The sequence below is a fragment of the Eleutherodactylus coqui genome, chromosome 7, assembly GCF_035609145.1.
Source record: "Eleutherodactylus coqui strain aEleCoq1 chromosome 7, aEleCoq1.hap1, whole genome shotgun sequence".
Classification (NCBI taxonomy): domain Eukaryota; kingdom Metazoa; phylum Chordata; class Amphibia; order Anura; family Eleutherodactylidae; genus Eleutherodactylus; species Eleutherodactylus coqui.
Window position 1 is genome coordinate 215,921,563 of NC_089843.1, and position 19,011 is coordinate 215,940,573.

The window sequence follows — 19,011 nt, forward strand, 5'->3', positions numbered from 1 at the left end:
ATATGGAATACACAAACTATGAAGGAACACATATGGAATGAAGTAGTAAATTAAAGTTTTAAGGCTGAATGTTTTTTTTGTTTTTGTTTTTTTTTTTAATTTTAGATTCTTCATAGTAGCCCCCTTTTGCTTTGACAGCTTTGCACATTCAAATCGCTTCATGAGATGGTCTACTGGAATGGTTTGAAGGAGTCCGGTCTTGGAGGAGTTTTTTTTTAAAGGTGCTGAGCACTTGTTGGCTGCCTATCCTTCACTTTGTCTCAATTGGGTTTAGGCTGGGTGATTGCTGCATTCCATCACTCTTCTTCCTGTTCAAATCGCCTTACATAGGCTGGACCATCATACCATCACCTCAATGCTTCACAGTCTGAACTACACATGTAGAAACCATCTACTTACCTTTTCTGCGTCTCACAATGGCATGGTAGTTGGAGCCAAAAATCTCAAATTTTGACTCATCAGACCAGAATACAGATTTCTACTAATCTAATGTCCATTTCTTGTACATCTTGGCTCGAGCAGTTTTCTTGTTGACGCTCCCCCCTGCCCGCGGACGGCTCCCCCCTGCCCGCGGACGGCTCCCCCCTGCCCGCGGACGGCTCCCCCCTGCCCGCGGACGCTCCCCACTAGTGGCTTCTTTGCAACATTTTAACCATAAAGGCCTCATTCTTGCAGTCTCCTCTGAACAGTTGATGTTGAGCATTTCTATGGGCTTAATCTGAGGTGCTGTTAGTTTGAGGGTTTTTGAGGCTGCTAACTGTAATGAACTTATACGCTGCAGTTGAAGTAACTCTTGGTCTATCTTTCCTGGCGCGGTCCTCATGACAGACCGTTTCATCATAGCACTTGATGGTTTTCATGATTGCACTTAAAGACCTCTTCAAAGTTCTTGAAACTTTCCGTGCTACAAAGTCCCTTTTTAAAGTCTACATTTTCTGTGTCTTTAGGTACATCTAGCATAAATATTCCACACCTTTCACGTGGGGTGGAATGACGCCGGAGGACATTGCCAAATCCACTGCTGCGGAATTACACACCAAAATCCATAGGTCTAACTGCGGACTTGGATGCAAGATTGCAGGGAGGTTTTTAACCTATTTTCAATTCTGCACCAAAATTCACAGGCAGCCTGCAGATTTTGGTGGTAATCCACCGCAGCTTGCTGTGCATCATGCCGCCTATTTCATTCTGTGTGAAGGGTCCCTAAAAAGGCTAGAAATTCCACAAACAAACTCTTGACAAGGCATGCCTGTCAATACAAAACAATGCCAGCTGATGCCCTCATTGAGAGAATTCCCTTCGTCATCAAAGCAAAAAGGGGGCTACTTTGAAGAATCTAAAATATAAAACCTATTTCGGTTTAACACTTTTTTTTTTGTTTACTACTTGAGGCCTCTGGCACACGGGTGGGATGGACCCCGCATGCGGGATTCCTGCAGCGGAGTTCGACCTGGTGACCCCAGCTTACCTATCCAGCGGCTTTTGCACAAGCGGCATGGTGCGATTTATTCTCCGCGAGCGGAAAATCACGTGTGTTCCTTCATAGTTTTTAATATGAATATACAATGTAGAAAATGTATTAAAAAATGGAATGAAAAGGTGTGTCCAAACTTTTGACTGTCCCTGTAATTCTTTTCTGACTCTTAGTAGGAAAGCAAGCTTAGGCTCTGATCATGTTTTTGGCCTCTGTTTAATGTATACACTAAGACAAGGATGCCTGTGACAGATGCCATATAGTAATTAACACCAAAATTGTCCAATGGGCAAGAAATGCCCCGGTTAAATACCCTCATTAAAATCTAGTAACCCCTGAGGACGCCATTACGTTACCGAAACATGTCGGGGGGTTCTATGTTTCTTTTAGCTCAAACACACAGACCTGGCGATATTATTTAGACAGAGCCATTAGTCTGCAGCAGAGACCTGTTTTTTTTTTGTTTTTTTTCCCCCTTATGTCCCTCCTAGTAATGCTGGATAAGAGTTCTATGCATGCAGAACGCTGCTGCCATCACTAACCCTCATGTATCGTCACCGCTTCACTCCTGGGCTAATGTCGTCTTCTGTAGGCCATGAGGGCGTCTTCTTCGTTGTGTTGACAGACACGGATACTGAGGAGTGTGTATGTTCCCCCCTCCCTCACCCTGCAGATTCTGCCTTGGGTTCCCCTTTCTCTCCTAATGCAGAGCCTGTGTGATTCGCTCCATTCCCCTCCGGGCTACCATGTATGCTTTCCTTTTCACTTATGTGCTGATACATTACAGCCTGTGTGACCTGTGCTCCCTGAGACATGGATATTTTCCTTCATATGTACACTCTGATTTGCGGTGTACAACCCCCTTTCCTGCTTAGATCTCTAGCACTGGGCTAACGTGGGAAGACAGGGGTTGAGAGTGCTGACCCCTGCCGGAGCAGTGTGCTGTTGGATCTTTATCACAAGCAGCAGCATAACCAACTATATACATGAGTTGCACAGACTCTACATCAACAAAATGGTATACATTTTTAATGCAGACTATTTAGAAAGTTTAGGGGGGGTTCACACCTGCGCCTGGGGTTCCTCTTTGCTGCTTCGTTCGAGGAGCAGGAAAGGGGAATCCCTACAGCCGAGTGGCTCCGTCTCAGGACAGAACTGAACAGACCACACTACACAGCCCCTGACGAAATAGATTTCCACATTCAATATGAGATTTGTAGAGAGTGCAGTACAGCGCAACATACAATAGCGGAGATCAAGATGCAGAAGATGAAAGCCTGCAAAGTGGTTTATTAAAAAAATAATAATATTAAACTACCGGTAGTTTTATATCTAGATTGGATGCTTAAATGGGTTGTACCAAGATATAAAGTTAGCACTGATCTAGGCATAATTTCATGATTGGGGGGCGGGTTGTGACCGCTGAGACATCCACTCATTACTTAATGAGCCGTTGGCTGGCAATGTGGGTGAGAAGGGGGCTGTAGGCGAAAAGTACTGCTGAAGGTGAGGGGGGAAAGATGTGCTTTGGGGGTTTGGGGGGATTGTAAGGTGGATCTGTAGGGGGGGGACATAAGGTTCTGTGGTGGAGGTCGAGTAGTGGGAGATGCTACAGTAGGTGGAGATGAGTGGTCCGAGGAAGGGGGAGAAATGATGTAGCGGGGGTAAAGATACCAAGGTGGCGGTGCTGAGCATATAGCATTTGGTTGTGATGAGCGAGGGCAGTCTTCTGATAGTGGATCATAGAACGGGCTCCCAGAGAAGCACGTGGCAAGCACAGTGCACCCATTGAAATGGCTTCTCCTATAAAGGTTATTCCGTCAGTGCCCGCTAGGATACATCTGGGTCGGAGCAGAAGCACTGCTCTGACCCCCGTGTAGTGACCGGCGCTCTTGTAAACTACAGGGCAGCCTGCAATCGCAACGCGGCTATTCTTGATTTCAATGAAAGCTGCACTAGCAATTACCGGTACCGGCCACTGCGTAGCGGCTTCCGCAGAGGCGCCGGTATATCCTTGCGGGCACTGCCTGGGTAATCGCTCTTAATGAGTTCCTGATGTGTTCTTTGTCCTGCGCAATTAGGCTGTTTTCTATGCATCTCCTTGTGCATTTATACCCCCCCCCCCCCCCCCCCCCCCCCGTTGACTTCTATGAGGATGTTTGGTGCGCAAATACACAGAAAAATAGAGCATTTTATATATAGAATATATATTTCTCTATAATTTTTTTTTTTTTTGTCGGCCCAAAATGCGCACCCAAAATACGGAAATGCAAAAAACCCATTGAAATCAATGTGTTCTATTCTCTGTGTGTTGAGCACAAATATGGCCTGTGTGAAAGCCGGCCTTTAGGCCCATTTACATGCAAAGATAATCTTTCAAATGACTGAAAGATTGAAAGATTTTGTGATCTATTTGCATAAAGTGTTAATGACCATTAATGCCCATTAACACTTTGTATCATCTTCATTTGCTTGTAAAAAGGCCTCCATGAGCGGTTTGCAGAGCCCAGTGTGGGATTAATCACACGCCCAGCTGTGCGCACAGCTGCATTGTTCTCCTCTCGGCTGTCGGCAGTTTACAATGTTATCTGCAGACTCCCATGGAGTATGGATCCGTTATCCGCACCATGTAGGAACTTGCTGTTCCCTATATATTTGCAGTCAGTATGGGTATCTTCACATTTTCTTTGCATTACTTACTAAAAGTTTTGAAGTTGAGAACATAAATGGATGTCCTGGACAGCAGTGCTATTATAGAATATAATATGACTGCACTATTAGCGCTGCCCCCCCCCCATCATAATGGGCCCTCGCACGAAAAAAGGTGTGCACTGCTGTAATTATCTGAACGGTTGATCTCTGTAAACACTATCCTGTATTAGGGAAGGTTAGTGCCTGTGGCAGCGGCATTCTGGCATCTCCTCCACCTGTCAGTTTACTCTCTAAACACGCCATCTCTTAGGTGTTTGCTCTCGCTGCGGCACAAAGACTGTAAGCCCTCTGAAGTTTTCTCTTCTTGTGTCCCGCAGGTTTCTGCATGTTCGTGTTGAGCCTCGTGAAGAAGCACTACCGCCTCCAGTTCTACATGGTTCGTATTTACTCCTCTCTGCAACAGCGGATTGATTGTCTTTAGCAATAACATGTCGGCACGTATACACTTACAGCGGGGAGAGCTGGGAAGATTGGCGCAGTGGAGAGCTTACACATCCAACCAAGCGTTCCAAGCTCACCTCTTATGTCCAAAACTTACTGCAGCTAAGGGTCCTTTTAGACGAGCCGATTGGCGCTCTAACAACATCATCCCTAGCGCGTTCGCCAGGCAAACGCATCGTTGGCTCGCTCAAAGAGAGTTGTTCAGTCTTTCACATTCGCTGTGTAAGTGACTGAGAACGACTGAACGGGGGGGTTTCTGAGCGAATGGGCCAACGATGGTTTTTTTTTTATTCGTCCATTTTATCGAGGAGTCAAAACAAAGTATTTCCGTTGATCGTCGGCTCGTGTTTACGCCAAACGATTAGCGCTCACTTTTGCACGCTTGAGCGGTTTTTTTTTTGTTTGTTTTTTTTACCTATTGTTGCAGGATACGTCGGCTGGTTTGTTGGGTTGTGGCCGCTGGAGATTTCAGAGGTCACTAATTTTTTTTTTCTTGCCCTTTTCACCAACTATAAAGTAGCGTCTCTACAAGACTAAAGGCCCATTTAGACACAACGATTATTGCTCCAAATTCCCTCAAAAGCCGTCTTATGAGCGATAATCGTTGTGTCTAAATGTGCCCATCTTTCCGTTTTCTGCGGAATTAGCTTTTTTTTTTTTTTGCAGGATGAGCTGTATTTTTTACCGTACCATGTCATGTATGAAAAACTTAAAAAAAAAAAAAAAAAAATGTTTAAGTGAATTGGAAAAAGAAGAAGAAAAAGGGATTTTGTGCCATTTTTGTAAGGGGTCATTATTATGGTATTCTGGAGGTCAGAATGTGTTTGGCGCCATATTCTGAGACGCATAACGCTTTGTTTTTTGCTTGTTTTTGGGCTGTATGAGAGTTTAATTTAATATTTTTTGACAGGGTGAGCAGTACTTTTTATTTATATTATCTGAGCTTTTTTTTATCACTTTGCAATTCAGTTTTTTTTAAGGGATAGTGTGCCAAAAAAACACAATCCTACTTAAAATAAGTAAATAAAATTAAGGCCTCATCTCCACGGGGAAAAGATTATTTAAAATCCGCAGTGTTTCTCCTGCACGTGGATCCGCACCCCATAGGGATGCATTGGACACCCGCAGGTAGTTAAATACCTGTGGATGTCATTTTTCCTGTCAGGCGCGGATCCGCATGCGGGAAAAAATCCGGACATGCTCCATTTTCGTGCGGGTCTCCTGAGGGGACGGCTCCCGCAGGCTTCTATTGAAGCCTATGGAAGCCGTCCGGATCCCCAGGAGACCCGTACCAGAATTAAACTCACCTGCTCCGGACGATGCGGTTCTTCCCTTCTTCGTGGCCGGATCTTCTTTCTTCAGCCCGGCGGATGTGTCCGGCGCATGCGCACCGCACGCTGCCGGCATGCCGAGCACATCCGCCGGGCCGAGGATCCGGCCGCGACAGAGGGAAGATCCGCAGCATCCGGACAGGTGAGTTTATTCTGATTTTTAAGCCTCATGTCCGCGGGGCAGGAGGGACCCGCTACGAATTCTCCATGAAGAATCCACGGCGGGCCTGATTTTCCCCGTGGACATGAGACTGACTGCTGCATGCACTGTGTGCGTCTGATTGTGTGTGTCACTTCTGTTCCCAATTTGTCCCATTAGCCAATATTAAAAGAGTTTTCCAGAACTATAAAAAAATAAATAAATAAATAAATAAAAAATTATGAGCTTTAAAATAGGGTAAAATAAGGAGAGAAAAAAAACGTGCCTACTCCAGCGATTACCCCACCCCCGGTACAGCACTGTATCCATGGTGCCCACCACTTAGAACCCAGAAGAAGTCAGTGGGCGGTCATGTGCCATTCATTATGTACGTGACCGCTCAGCCAATTACAGGCTTCACAGACGTCGTGGAATCCCCATTGAAGTTTGTGATTGGCTGAGCGGTCGCATACACCATGAACAACACGTGACCGTCCGCCGTCATCTTCCAGGTTCTGAGTGGCAGACCGGGTGCTGCTGAAGTTAGCGGGTATCCATATTTTAGTTTACAGTCCCAGAAAACCCTTTTTTTAATATAAAGATTCGCCTTTCACCTGTTGGATAAGTCTCTTTTGCCTCCCATCTTCTTCTTCTTCATCTATCAGTCTCCTCCACCTTAACCGCTCTTATGTGTTAATGATTTTATTTCACCTGTTGAGTTTTCTTAAAGGGGTATTACACTTCCTGTAAATATAGTTCATGACCGGTATGGTGAAAGTTATACAGTTTTTCAATCCACAGTACTTTTTGTGTCGATTCCTCATTCATTAGGAATGTTCATTGTTTAAGTCCAGGGAATGAAAGCCTGGCGGGGTCATGTGATGAGCGCATAGATACTTCTCACTATAGCGAAGCTGCTTTTAGACCAAACGATTATTGTTCAAAAAGGGAGCGCTGAACATTCACTGTTTTGTTCATTTTCTAGAGTCATAAAAGCCATCATTGGCTCGTTGACCAATCGTTCGGGTTAAGCAGCGCTCGTTCAGTCACTTATACAGCCAATGTGAATGACTGAATGCTGCTAGTTAGAATGAACCAACCATGACTCTGCCGGTGTGAACAGGCTGAACGAGAGCGAGCTAGCGATGACGTCACTCGCTCCTTCAAACGATAAATCGGCTCGTCTACAAGGTCCCTTAGAGCAAGTTAGAAACGCTATCTTTTTTCCTTAGGGAGAGCACCTAGATGCTCCTCTGGGTAATATGCAAATAAGGGAGATGGAATTATACCTCCACAGTGCCACCTATTGGAAGGTGGCACTGTGGAGGTATTGTTCCATCTCCCTTATTTAGAGCGAGTTCAAACATCGCAGCTTTGCAGTGACTTTCTGGTAGCAGAGTATCTTTTGATGAGGTTTTAATACCCCTATCCACATGTACCGGAAAATTCAGCACGCTGGGCATTCTTGAACCCGGTGCAGGGTAATCATGCCACAAATGTCATATCTTCAGTGCTCAGAGGTGATTCCACAGCAACTTCTGTAACACGTGAAGAATTGTACTTTGGAATCACCACAGATTTGTGTATCCCATCAGTTATCAGAACAGTTTCCTGTAGTGAGTTGTGCAGCGGCGTCCACCACATAACCAAGGCACCTTTCTACAACTTTGTTTTACAACTTTTTTGTGCCTGTCTCCTCTGTATTTGTCTTCTTGCCTGTAAGTTGTCAGGTCAACGTGTTTGTTAATCTGTATGTATAAAAACCTCCTTTCTCCCAGCATAGCTTCTCCTATTGACCGATGTCATGTTGTCTCCCCTCTTCACAGTTTGGATGGACTCATGTCACCTTGCTGATCACGGTCACGCAGTCTCATCTTATCATTCAAAATCTTTTTGAAGGGATTATCTGGTAAGGTCTGACCTCTGTGCAAGTCGCATATGTAACATCTTCATTGAGAGATACTGAGACCCAATGTAACCAGCAGGGAGAGGCGTCTGCAGTTGAAACGCCGTTTTGTAGATAGATGCTTTAACCCCTTCACAACCGCCGACTGTAAATTTACATTGCTACTGTCTGGGCTCTGCGCAGTAGCAAAGTCAGTGTATGTCCTAGAGCAGTGATGGCGAACCTTTTAGAGATCGAGTGCCTAAACTGCAACTCAAAACCCACTTATTTATTGTAAAGTGCCAACACGTCAGGGGGCGGGGCTTATCACGATGTATGATTTTACCCCGGTCGTTCTTAAAAGGACAATGCTGTTTCAAAATAGACCGGGTTCAGATTTTGACTTCTTTTGGATGCAGAAATGCTGTGGAATTTGCCACGGAAATTTCCACTGAGGACATTCTGCGGCATTTTCACCTCGTGTAAACATATCCCAGCAGTGATATTGACCCCCCCCCCCAGAGCAGCCCCAGCAGTAATAGTGACCCCCAGAGCGGCTTTAGTGGTTATAGTGACCCCGCACAGCGGCCCCAGTGGTAATAGTGACACCGCACCATGGCCCCAGTAGTAATCGTGACATCCCACAGTGGCCCCAGTAGCAAAAGTGACATCCCACAGGGGCCCCAGCGGTAATAGTGACACCCAACAGTGGTCCCCAGTAGTAATAGTGACATCCCACAGTAGCCAGTAGTAATAATGACATCCCACAGTGTCCCCCAGTAGTAATAGCGACATCCCACAGTGGCCCCTGTAGTAATAGCCCCCTCACCCCCCTCTGAGACCCAAATACCCCCACACACACACACCTCCTCTGCTTGGCGCTGTTGCTGCCACTGATGCCAGGAGCACACTGTGACAGGCTTCCAGACACCTTCTCCCCTCCCCCTGCTCTCGCGGAACCAAGTAGGAGACGTCAGAGGAGGGGGAAGGAGGATCCCGGCTGCACACTGACATCACAGTGTGCGCCGGGATCAGCGCTGCTGAGTGAATACCAGCAGGAGAGCTGCGGCACCCCTGCCGGTACTTACTAACGTGGTGAGCGGCCGACAGCGGCGAGTGCCAGCTGGGAAGGCTCTGAGTGCCGCCTCTGGCACGTGTGCCATAGGTTCGCCACCACTGTCCTAGAGACTAAAGCGGTTCAGGTTCTGATGACACGATCACAGTTACAGCCACTTGGAGCGCTGACCAGAAAAGTTTGCTGTAGCAACAAACTCTCCGGGTATTTCAGCGCTGTAAAAACTTCTCTGTTACAATCACGTCTACTATTTAACTAGTATATATTACCAACAGACTCAAGGAGCTTGTACAACATTTTTGCAGAAACTTCCATCAAGGAATTTAATTAGTAGAGGTGATTGTATATTATAGGCTTCATTTTTAACAATTTGTCTGGAAAATTACATTTTTTTTGAAGGGTTTGTTCACAAGCAGCAGATTTTGGTTCAGATTCACAGCAAAATCTGCAGCATATTTTGCACTGTGGAATCTAATGCAAATCCGCACTGAAATCCTGACTTATTTTTGCGGATTTTGACACAGATCCACAGCTGAGTTTGGCGTTTCAAATGTGGGGGTGGAGTCTGTTGCTGATGAACCTCAAAATCCGCACCAGTGGTGTAATGCGGAATTTGACACAGATTTTCAGCCGCGGAAAATCCGCACCAATTCCGCTACGTGTTCTCAGACCCTTACATTACTTTATTACATAAATTGGTTATTACTAGAGATGAGCGAGCTTACTCGGCCACGCCCCTTTTTCGCCCGAGCGCCGCGATTTTCGAGTACTTCCGTACTCGGGCGAAAAGATTCGGGGGGCGCCGTGGGTGAGTGGGGGGTTGCAGCGGGGAGTGGGGGGGGGGGGGGAGAGGGAGAGAGAGAGGGCTTCCCCCTGTTCCCCGCTACTACACCCCACTCTGCCACGCCTCTCCCCGGCGCCCCCTGAATCTTTTCACCTGAGTACGGAAGTACTCGAAAATCGCGGTGCTCGATCGAGTAATTACTCGAAACGAGTACGTTCGCTCATTTCTAGTTATTACATCAATCTATTTTAGCGCGTTCGCGAATTTAATGCACAAACGCAATTTAGTTCGCGCGATTGCGTGTTAAACTCGCGATTGCACGAACAAATGTGCGACCAGTCTCCTCCCCACTGCCGCCCATACATACCTGTAATTGGTCGTGAGCACCGGCGGGTACTACTGCTGCTCCCCGCCTCCACCAAACGGCTTCCTTCCTTCCTCCTGCTTCATAGACGCGCCTCTGCTGCTCCCTCTGCTCCGTCACCCGGCACTATCCCTGTGCTGTCCCTGGGTGAGTTCAAATTTTTTCCCCCTATGTTCCCGCTCCAAAACGGGGGTGCGTCCTATAGATCAGTGCGTCTCATAAAGCGAAAAATACGGTACGTCAAAGTTTTAAAAACTAATGTTAATGTAGCAATTCTCCTGAATGGCTCAGAAATGTGAAAAATATTTCAAATGTGCTTCCAAAATAAAGTTTACTCGGGGAAATATATATCTGATAAAAAATTAATGTCATACATATGTACATATTTGCCATACAGAAGTTTAAAAAAGAACAAAATTTTAAAATATGTTGGGGTTTTTAATAAATATACTCACATGGTATCAGTCTACTCATCAAAGTATAATATGTGACGAGAAAACGATGTCAGGATTACTTGGATGTGTAATGCGTTCACAGAGGTATTCTCTCTTTTTGGGCTCGTTCACACGAGCGTGGTTTTAGCGCAGTAAAGGTGTGCGAAAAAAAATCACAGTCTATACTGTGCTAAAAATCGTGTGAACGGGCAATATTTTACGCATGCAGAAGACTCGTGCTTCATGCGCGTGAAAATCGTCCATTCACTGGAGCAGTGTGTTGCTTTTAAAAAGCCCAATTGCTCCAAGAGAAGATCGCGATCCCCTGCCACGGCTGTGACAGCTGCGCCATGGGATTCCTTCAGCCCCGCAGGGATACAAAGCTGTCGCATTGAGGGGTTTACAATGGGGTCGGCGGCATAAGCGCCAGCCCTATTGAAAACAGTGGGAGGACAGTGCGTTCCCCTCCTGCAGCTGTGACAGCTGTGGCGGGCATGAAGAGAACCCCCACAGGGATGCGAGGCTGCTTCTATGTGAAAACTCCTCGCATCCAGGGGTTTTCAGAAGGATTGCAAGGGAGATTTTGGGCAGTGAATCGCCCTCGCTCGCTCTCTTCCTTCCTGCTATGGTGGATTAACCCATAGCCCTGATCTCTTTTTATCCCTGCTATGGGTTAATCCCTCATAGCCCCGCTCTATCTCTCTCTCTCCATGCTATGGGAATTTGGCTTCTCACACAGATTCCCCATAGCAAATAGAGAAGGGGCGGGGGTACAGGGTGGATCCTCCTAGCCCCATCCTCTCCTCCCATGCTCTAAGTATGACCTGGTCATTACGGTATAAACCGGCTTGGTCTTGAAGGGGTTAATTACTCTTCAGTGGTTGAATAGTATTCGTGTCTTACAGTACATAGAACCAGAATGTCACCCACCGCCGCTATGAGCGGTGTCTATGTAGGGAACGAGGACGCTGCTGAGGACAACTTCTTCTTTGTGGCAGCTATTTGCAGTATGGTGAAACAACACATGCAGCACTAAATCTGCTTCTTGCCAAGAATAGGAGATTTCTGCTACATTCTGCCTTTACAGCAGTTCTGTAATGTAGGGCGAAGTGACGCTTAGAAAGTTCAGAGTTTGTGTTTGTTTTACTTTTGAGGACCAAGAAGAGATCCATTCTTGATCCAGCAAAATTCTCATAGTCGAGCGCCGGCGGTGCCGGTGATCAGAGATTCCCAAAAATGAATGACCGTACTTATGACAATCGGTGGGGCGCAGCCCGCAAATATAGAAAAGCCCCTTTTAAAGTTTCCATTTTCATGCAAACAGTACTTCAAGGGGAATTTGTCGCCACCTCTATGTAGCCCTCCATGAGGCCCGCTGATTACGGTGAGGCATCTGATGTGTTTGTAAAGCTCTTCCTAAAGGCCGTCTTGGGCTGCGTAAAAGGGGCAACGATCAACTGATGTTCAAGCAAAGACCGGCTGCCCACGAACCGTGCGGGCTCCCATAGTGGAATCCGGCTGTGACCCTGAACGGCGACCCCCGCGTACCTTCTCTTTGTGTATTACAGATTACCGCAGACGCTCGCTGTCGGTCATGCGCCGACGCGGAGCCCGTCACGGCGCCTCCCAGAGACCCCAATACTTACCTGCGGATCCAGCGTCTTCCGTCCCGCATGACGCTTCGGCGCGCTTGCGCAATAGAGCGCGTGACGTGCCGCAGCGTCATGTGACACGCCGACCGTGTCACATGACACGCCCACAGCGTCACATGACACGCCGGCCGCGTCATATGACGCGACTGGTGGTGGGCGGGGAAGCGGTTTCACGCTATATTCCGCTGTGCTACAGCGGAAGATAGCGTGACGGACGGCTTCCATTGACTGCAATGGAAGCCGTCGGCGCGTACAAATAGAGCATGCCGCGGGCGAGGTCGGGTGATTTCACGGTGCGGAATTCCGCACCGTGAGCATAGAGCTATTAGGTTCGATAGAACCTAATAGCTGCGGGCAACGCGACGGATTTTCGCCGCGTATTATGCGGCGGAAATCTGTTCGTGGGTAGGAGCCCTTATGGTGCAACATAAAAAATGTAAAAATAAATAAAACTACCAAAAAACCCCAAAACACTTCTGGTAATTTTGCCCCTCAAAGAAAAGTAATCAAAAAAGCCATATGTACCCCAACGTGATACCAATAACAGCTACAGCTCTTCTCGCAAAAAACAATCCCTCACAGAAAAATTCAAATAAAGTTATGACACTTTGAATGCAATGATGTAGAAAAAGTATTTACCCAAAAAAAAGGGGTTTTACTGTGCAAAAGTAGAAAAAACTTGAAAAAAAATTCTCATTTTTGGTATCGTCCTAATCGTAGAAGAAATGGAGCGTGATTTATGCTGCATGATTAATAAAAAAAACTGCCACAAGTGATGCGTTTTCTCTCCCTGCCCACAAAAAAAAAATCTAAGTTTTCCAATACATTATATAAACCTAAAAATGGTAGCCTTAAAAAAACGACAGTTTGCCACGCAAAAAAGAAGCCGTGTTGATGGAAAAATAAAAAAAGTTATGGCTTTTGAAAAGTGACAATGAAAATCCCCCCCCCCCCCCCCTCTTCCCTTCAAATAGTCGCCTCCTTATGGCCATAATAGGCCGTGTCCTTAAGGGGTTAAGAAACCTTTCCAGACAGCCTGTCCCTTCCATATGTTGCCCTCTGAGATTGGTGGCCGATTCCCTTCTGTATACTCTTACAGCTTCTATAAGGATTTCCGTACTTCCCAGGAGAGACTCTCCATCCACAATAGGTTTGGGTAACAGCGTTGCCATTGGGCCTGATGAAGGGGTTGGTGTGTTGGCGTTCAGTAGGCTTGGCACTTTTTTAATGAGTGATTATGTCTTTTCATAGTAAAAGCCAAGCCTATATTGGTGAAGTTACTAGCTGACATACATATTCAGGTGCCTATAGTTTTCTTCTAGATCCCAGCCACATGGTGCGTCACATACTGTCACATTATATTTTTACCACTGGGCCAGTACAATGTAGTAATAATAATCTTTATTTGTGTAGCACCAACTTATTCCGCAGCGCTTTCAAGGCACATGGGGAATACAAACCATACGAAGATTACAGAAATTACAAGTTTCCAAATAAGTATTCAATTATTTGGAAACAAAGGGGCTGGGGGGTACAGGGGATACAGAAGGTACAGAGGGAGGAAGTGGAGCAAGGGGGAAACGCAGAAATGCAACTATAACATGTGATATACAGTTTTTGGGACACCAACGGGGTGGGGGTAGTACAGGAGGTACGGGGCAGGAAGTGTACATGATAGGCAAAAGTGGAAAGCCATAGGAAGGGGAAGGGGCATATTGTGGGGCTGCAGGACTAAATTAGGAGATTTGGTATACTACTTTGAAGAGGTGCGTCTTTAAGGCGCGTCTGAAGTTCTGTGCTTCTGGAATTATCTGGATATTTTGGGGTAGAGCGTTCCAGAGAATCGGTGCTGCTCTAGAGAAGTCCTGGAGGCGAGCATGAGAGGTTCGTATTAGAGGGGTGTTTAGTTTGTGTGTTAGCAGATCGGAGTGCATGGGATGGAAGGTGTATGGACAGGAGGGAGGGGATGTACGGTGGGGCAACACCATGTAGGGCTTTGTGAGTGAGGGTGAGGAGTTTAAATTTAATTCAGTAGCAAATGGGCAGCCAGTGCAGCGACTGACATGGCGCAGAGGCATCTGAGAAGTAGCTGGATAGGAAGATTAGTCTAAGTATGGATTGGGCAGGGGAGAGTCTGGTGCGGGGAAGGCCAATGTGCAGCGAGTTGCAGTAGTCGAGTCGGGAATGAATGAGGGCGACGACGAGTGTCTTTAACATGAACAAAAATGCATGTCACTTTTTCTCTGTAACAGGAAGATAGACGGGGGAATCACAGATCTTTGATGCAGCTCCCCTTCCTCTGCTCTGCACACACTGACTGAAAGCTGACAGCTGTAAATTCAGTATTCCCAGCCTCCGTTCAAACAGCTGTAGCTCCGCTTCTGTAAGGACTAATAATGTGCTTTTGGTGTCATTTTAAAGCCAAGCATTGTGGTTATCAGCCCTGATAGAACCAGAGCTACAGCCGTTTAAAGTAGGACAAGCTGTTTGTCCAAAACTATATTGTCATTTTTTTGCAGAACAAACACAGCTCGTCCTAAACTGTAGGGGGCTAAATATCAGAAATAAGGATCTGTCAACCACCGTACTTAATCACTGTATATCAGAAGTTCAGGGTGTCTCTATTTCAGTACTTCTAAGCTGGCGCTGCACTGCTTGCTGGGTTAAGCAGGTGACATTTAATGGAGAATATACAGTCCATAATCCCTAATCGTGTCATCTGTCATTGGATTTTCCTGTGTAAATACAGTTGAGAAGAAGGCTTTTAATAGATTGGCCTTTTCCTCGCCCCCTCCACCATTACACACACATTATCTCTCAGTTTTAAGTTTCTTCTTATGTATATAGTTGAAGAATATTTTGGGTTAGTGTAACCTTATATTGCCAGTGCCTCGCTCTGTTTAAATCTTTGCTGCCATTATTTGTCTTTGACACAGTTCATTTTTTCTTTCTAATCCTTAAACCCTTCGTCGCTACCTTCTTGATTTAGTAGTCTAAGCTCTTTCTTTTTAGTCTTTATTGCACAGTTTAAAGGGGTTGCCTCCAGAAGTCATCGCTAGTTGATCATCAGGGGTTCGCTGCTCGGAACCCCTGCGATCAGCTGTTCGCTCGGGCAGGAGCAGGAAGTGGATAACTCTGTACACATTGCTGGGGTTGGTAATGTGGGCACTGTTTCCGTTAAATTCAGTAGGAACAACCCCTTCTCTTTCCTATTTGTATGATCGTTTCTGAATAAACTGTAACCCTTCAGATTTTCTGCATAGCCATAGTGATCATCCAGCCATGTCTCAGGTATTCCCACTATGTCATATTTCTCAGTCCGTTCTAGGGCAAATAGATTTTTAAATGGGGCAAAATGATCTTTTTTTTTCCATATGAAAGACTAAAGGTCTGTTTATACCTGCTGATTCATCGTTTGAACAAGCAACCGATGTCAGAGTTCGCTCTTGTGCAGCCTCTTTATACAGAAGCTACATCATTGGCTCGTTCAAACGAGAAATCATTCAGTCATTCATATTTACTGTATTAGGCCCGTCTCACACAGGTAATCCAGTTTCCGCATGTGGGAGCCCGTAGCGGAATCTGTCTCTGACTGCAGACGCTCGCCGTCGGTCATGCGCAGTACAGATTTTTAAATATCCGCTTTTCCCGTTTTGTCGCTAGGCGATGACATAGATACCCGCGGCCTATCCACAATGTTAATTACGGGTTGGACGGCTACCATTGACTTCAATAGAAGCTGTCCATGCGGGTTCCACAGACAAATAGAGCATGCTGCGATTTTTGTATCTGCTTGTGGAAATCGCTATCGCTGTCCGCTCATCTGAGTGGATATTCAAATGTTCTAGTCTTTCAGTGGATGCAGAATAATATGGATTGTCCGCGGATTTCACAATGAAAATCCGATCGTGTAAGACCGGCCTAAGTGAATGAGAGTGACTGAACGATCGGGATTGTAACTGACGAACAGCGAATGATTTATTGTTGGCTGCATTTACACTGAAGGATCGTTGATTATCATTCATTTTCATTCGTTTGAACAATTTTTTTTTAATTTTTTTTTTTAAAATCATTTTGGGTAAAAGGGACTCATTATTTAGTGGTAATTTATTTGCATGGTCCTTTGGTATAAAGACTGAGCCTGAGGCTTCATTCACACGAGCCTATGCGTTTTTACGGTCGCCCGCAGACGCCGTAAGATCGCGTGACTGAAGAAAAGACTGAATCAAATCCTGAGCTTAATTAGTGTTTTTTTCGTCCATTCACACGGCCATTATTAGTGTGATGTATTCATAAAAATACACGTAAATCCTCGGAATGCCTTCTAATGCTTAAGTAGAGGCACGTGTAAGCTTTCCCCAGTGTTGGACGCTGCTAAACTGCCTCCCCTTCCCTATTTTTCCAGCTCCCATAGGAGTCTATGGGAGCCAACAGCGTATATCGGTCGCGCATGTGATATTTTTTCCGGCGCAACGCTTGGTTATCTGAAGTAATACATTGGATGCCAATGCTTTGCGATTTTCCGCCGACGTAAAAACGCTGGTGTGAATAAGGCCTTAGCAAAATGTGAATTTCCTGTTCATATGACCCATTTACTCCTATTGATGATGCTCATATTTAATCAATATTGTGATATTTCCGTTTTTACATCTCAATTGCCTGTATAATCTAGAACTGACCTGTTGCATTTACTTCTTGTTGTAGGTTTCTAGTTCCAGTTTCCATTGTAATCTGCAATGATATTATGGCTTATCTCTTTGGGTTCTTCTTTGGTAGGACCCCATTAATAAAGGTAATAGTATAATTTCTCTTGAACTGCGTTCAATCCATCTTCATCTGTTGCTCCGCTATGATGAACCCATTAGGGTTCCTCTCCAAGCCGTTACAACATTCATTGAGGTGCAGAATATTCCCCGGAGCATGCCGGTTATATGGGAAGTAATGGCATGGACATGTGTGTGATGAGCCAACCTTAATAGGACCAATTAGTGATGTGCAGCTTCTGTGGGCAAACCTTGGAGTGTGAATTGCACTTCTTTGGGAAATTGACTTCTATTGTCAAGTTTCATTGGTTTTGCATTAGTTTTTTCTGGATACACGGCCCTGACCATTGCTTCCAGTCTCCGTTCCTCATTATTATGGGCACTGGCTGTACTTGGGGTGGAAGGGATCAGTCGGTTTGCTGATAGATGTTCTCCCAAGGCTAATTCATCCCATAATTTCCCTTTAGTGGTCTCCCATATATTCATCTGTATAGCTAACATGTCTTTATGTAGTCGCATACAAGTTATATTGTATCAGTCATTCATGATTTCACTATTTCTAACTTCTTACGCCTTGATGTTTCAGCTGTCACCCAAGAAGACATGGGAAGGTTTCATTGGTGGCTTCTTTTTGACCATAATATTTGGTTTTTTGGTGAGTACTCAATATTTTTATTTAGGGCCCTTTCACACTACCATATAGGCTCAGGACCCCTGTCCCTCAGATGATTGTCTGTCTCATTGTCCAGTGAGCTGGGCATTGTCACCAGCGGTCAGCACAGGAAGTGGGAGCGCTGGTTTCCAATTGGAGCGCCATGTTGTTACTCTACTGCCTGCATGCCTCCTGGTCTGGACTGGATGTGACAATGCAAAGAGCCCGAAGTGTCAAGGCAGCGCCGATCTCCTATGGATTTCAATGGGAGTGAAAACTGTTCCTCCACTTCCTTTGTTGACCGCTGATGACCACGTCTGGCCAACTGCACTGGACAGCAAGCCAGTTGATGGACAAGGGTTCAGAGGATGGGTCAGTAGTTGACAAGAGGGCAGACAGCCCCTTTAATGATAACTATACCAGATTATCTGCTTTGGAGAAGCACAGCGCATGGACATGATCCTCCTATCTATCTCTCTCTCGCTCTATCTCTGGATTTAATCTCGTCTATTTATGAATTTAATGACTGCTCTCTTTCAGTTTTCGTACATTCTGGTGCAGTTTCAGTACTTTGTGTGTCCCGCGGAGTATAATAGTGAAACCAACAGCTTCTCGACCACCTGTGAACCATCAGAGCTGTTCAGACTCCAGCATTACACGGTCCCCCCATATCTGCAGTCGCTGCTGGGATGGGTAAGCACACTCCGAATTTGCTTTCTATTAGGAATAGAGATGAGCGAGCGTACTCGATAAGGCAAACGACTCGAGCGAGTAGTGCCTTATTTGAGTACCTGCCCACTCGTCTCTAAAGATTCGGCTGCCGGCCCGGGTGAGAGGTGAGTTGCGGCGATGAGCGGGGGGAAGAGAGGGAGAAAGATCTCCCCTCCGTTTCTCCCCGCTCTCCCCCGCCGCTCCCTGCCGGCTCCTGAATCTTTAGATACGAGCGGGCAGGTACTCGAATAAGGCACTACTCGCTCGAGTAGTTTGCCTTATCAAGTATGCTCGCTCATCTCTAATTAGGAACCTTTTACATCGGATGCCCGTTGAGCGCATCTGGCAGTCATCCCAACGATCCTCGCTCCTATACCAGCACGCAGGAGTGATACTTGCTCACTGAATGGAGGCGGAGCATGCCGGTCATCTCTTCCAGCTGCTTGCCTCCATTCGGAGTAAACAGGCAGTCATTCATAGATGAACGATTGCCTGTTTACATGAGCCGATTATTACTATTCGTGTTTTACGCTTGCATAAAGCAAACCATAGCTGACCAAATCATCGTTCAGTCGTTGGCCGTTTTCACTAAAC

At 45.9% G+C, this 19,011-nt stretch overlaps 1 protein-coding gene across 1 annotated transcript in view; it reads left to right on the forward strand.

The window, feature by feature from the left end:
- Positions 1-19,011, forward strand: part of CDS1 (CDP-diacylglycerol synthase 1) — a 68,688-nt gene that overhangs the window by 42,399 nt on the left and 7,278 nt on the right. The window contains exons 6-10 of the mRNA XM_066574357.1: positions 4,504-4,562; positions 7,924-8,006; positions 16,996-17,083; positions 17,641-17,709; positions 18,247-18,399. Coding sequence (XP_066430454.1) covers positions 4,504-4,562; positions 7,924-8,006; positions 16,996-17,083; positions 17,641-17,709; positions 18,247-18,399 — 452 coding nt within the window. The remainder of the gene's footprint in view (positions 1-4,503; positions 4,563-7,923; positions 8,007-16,995; positions 17,084-17,640; positions 17,710-18,246; positions 18,400-19,011) is intronic.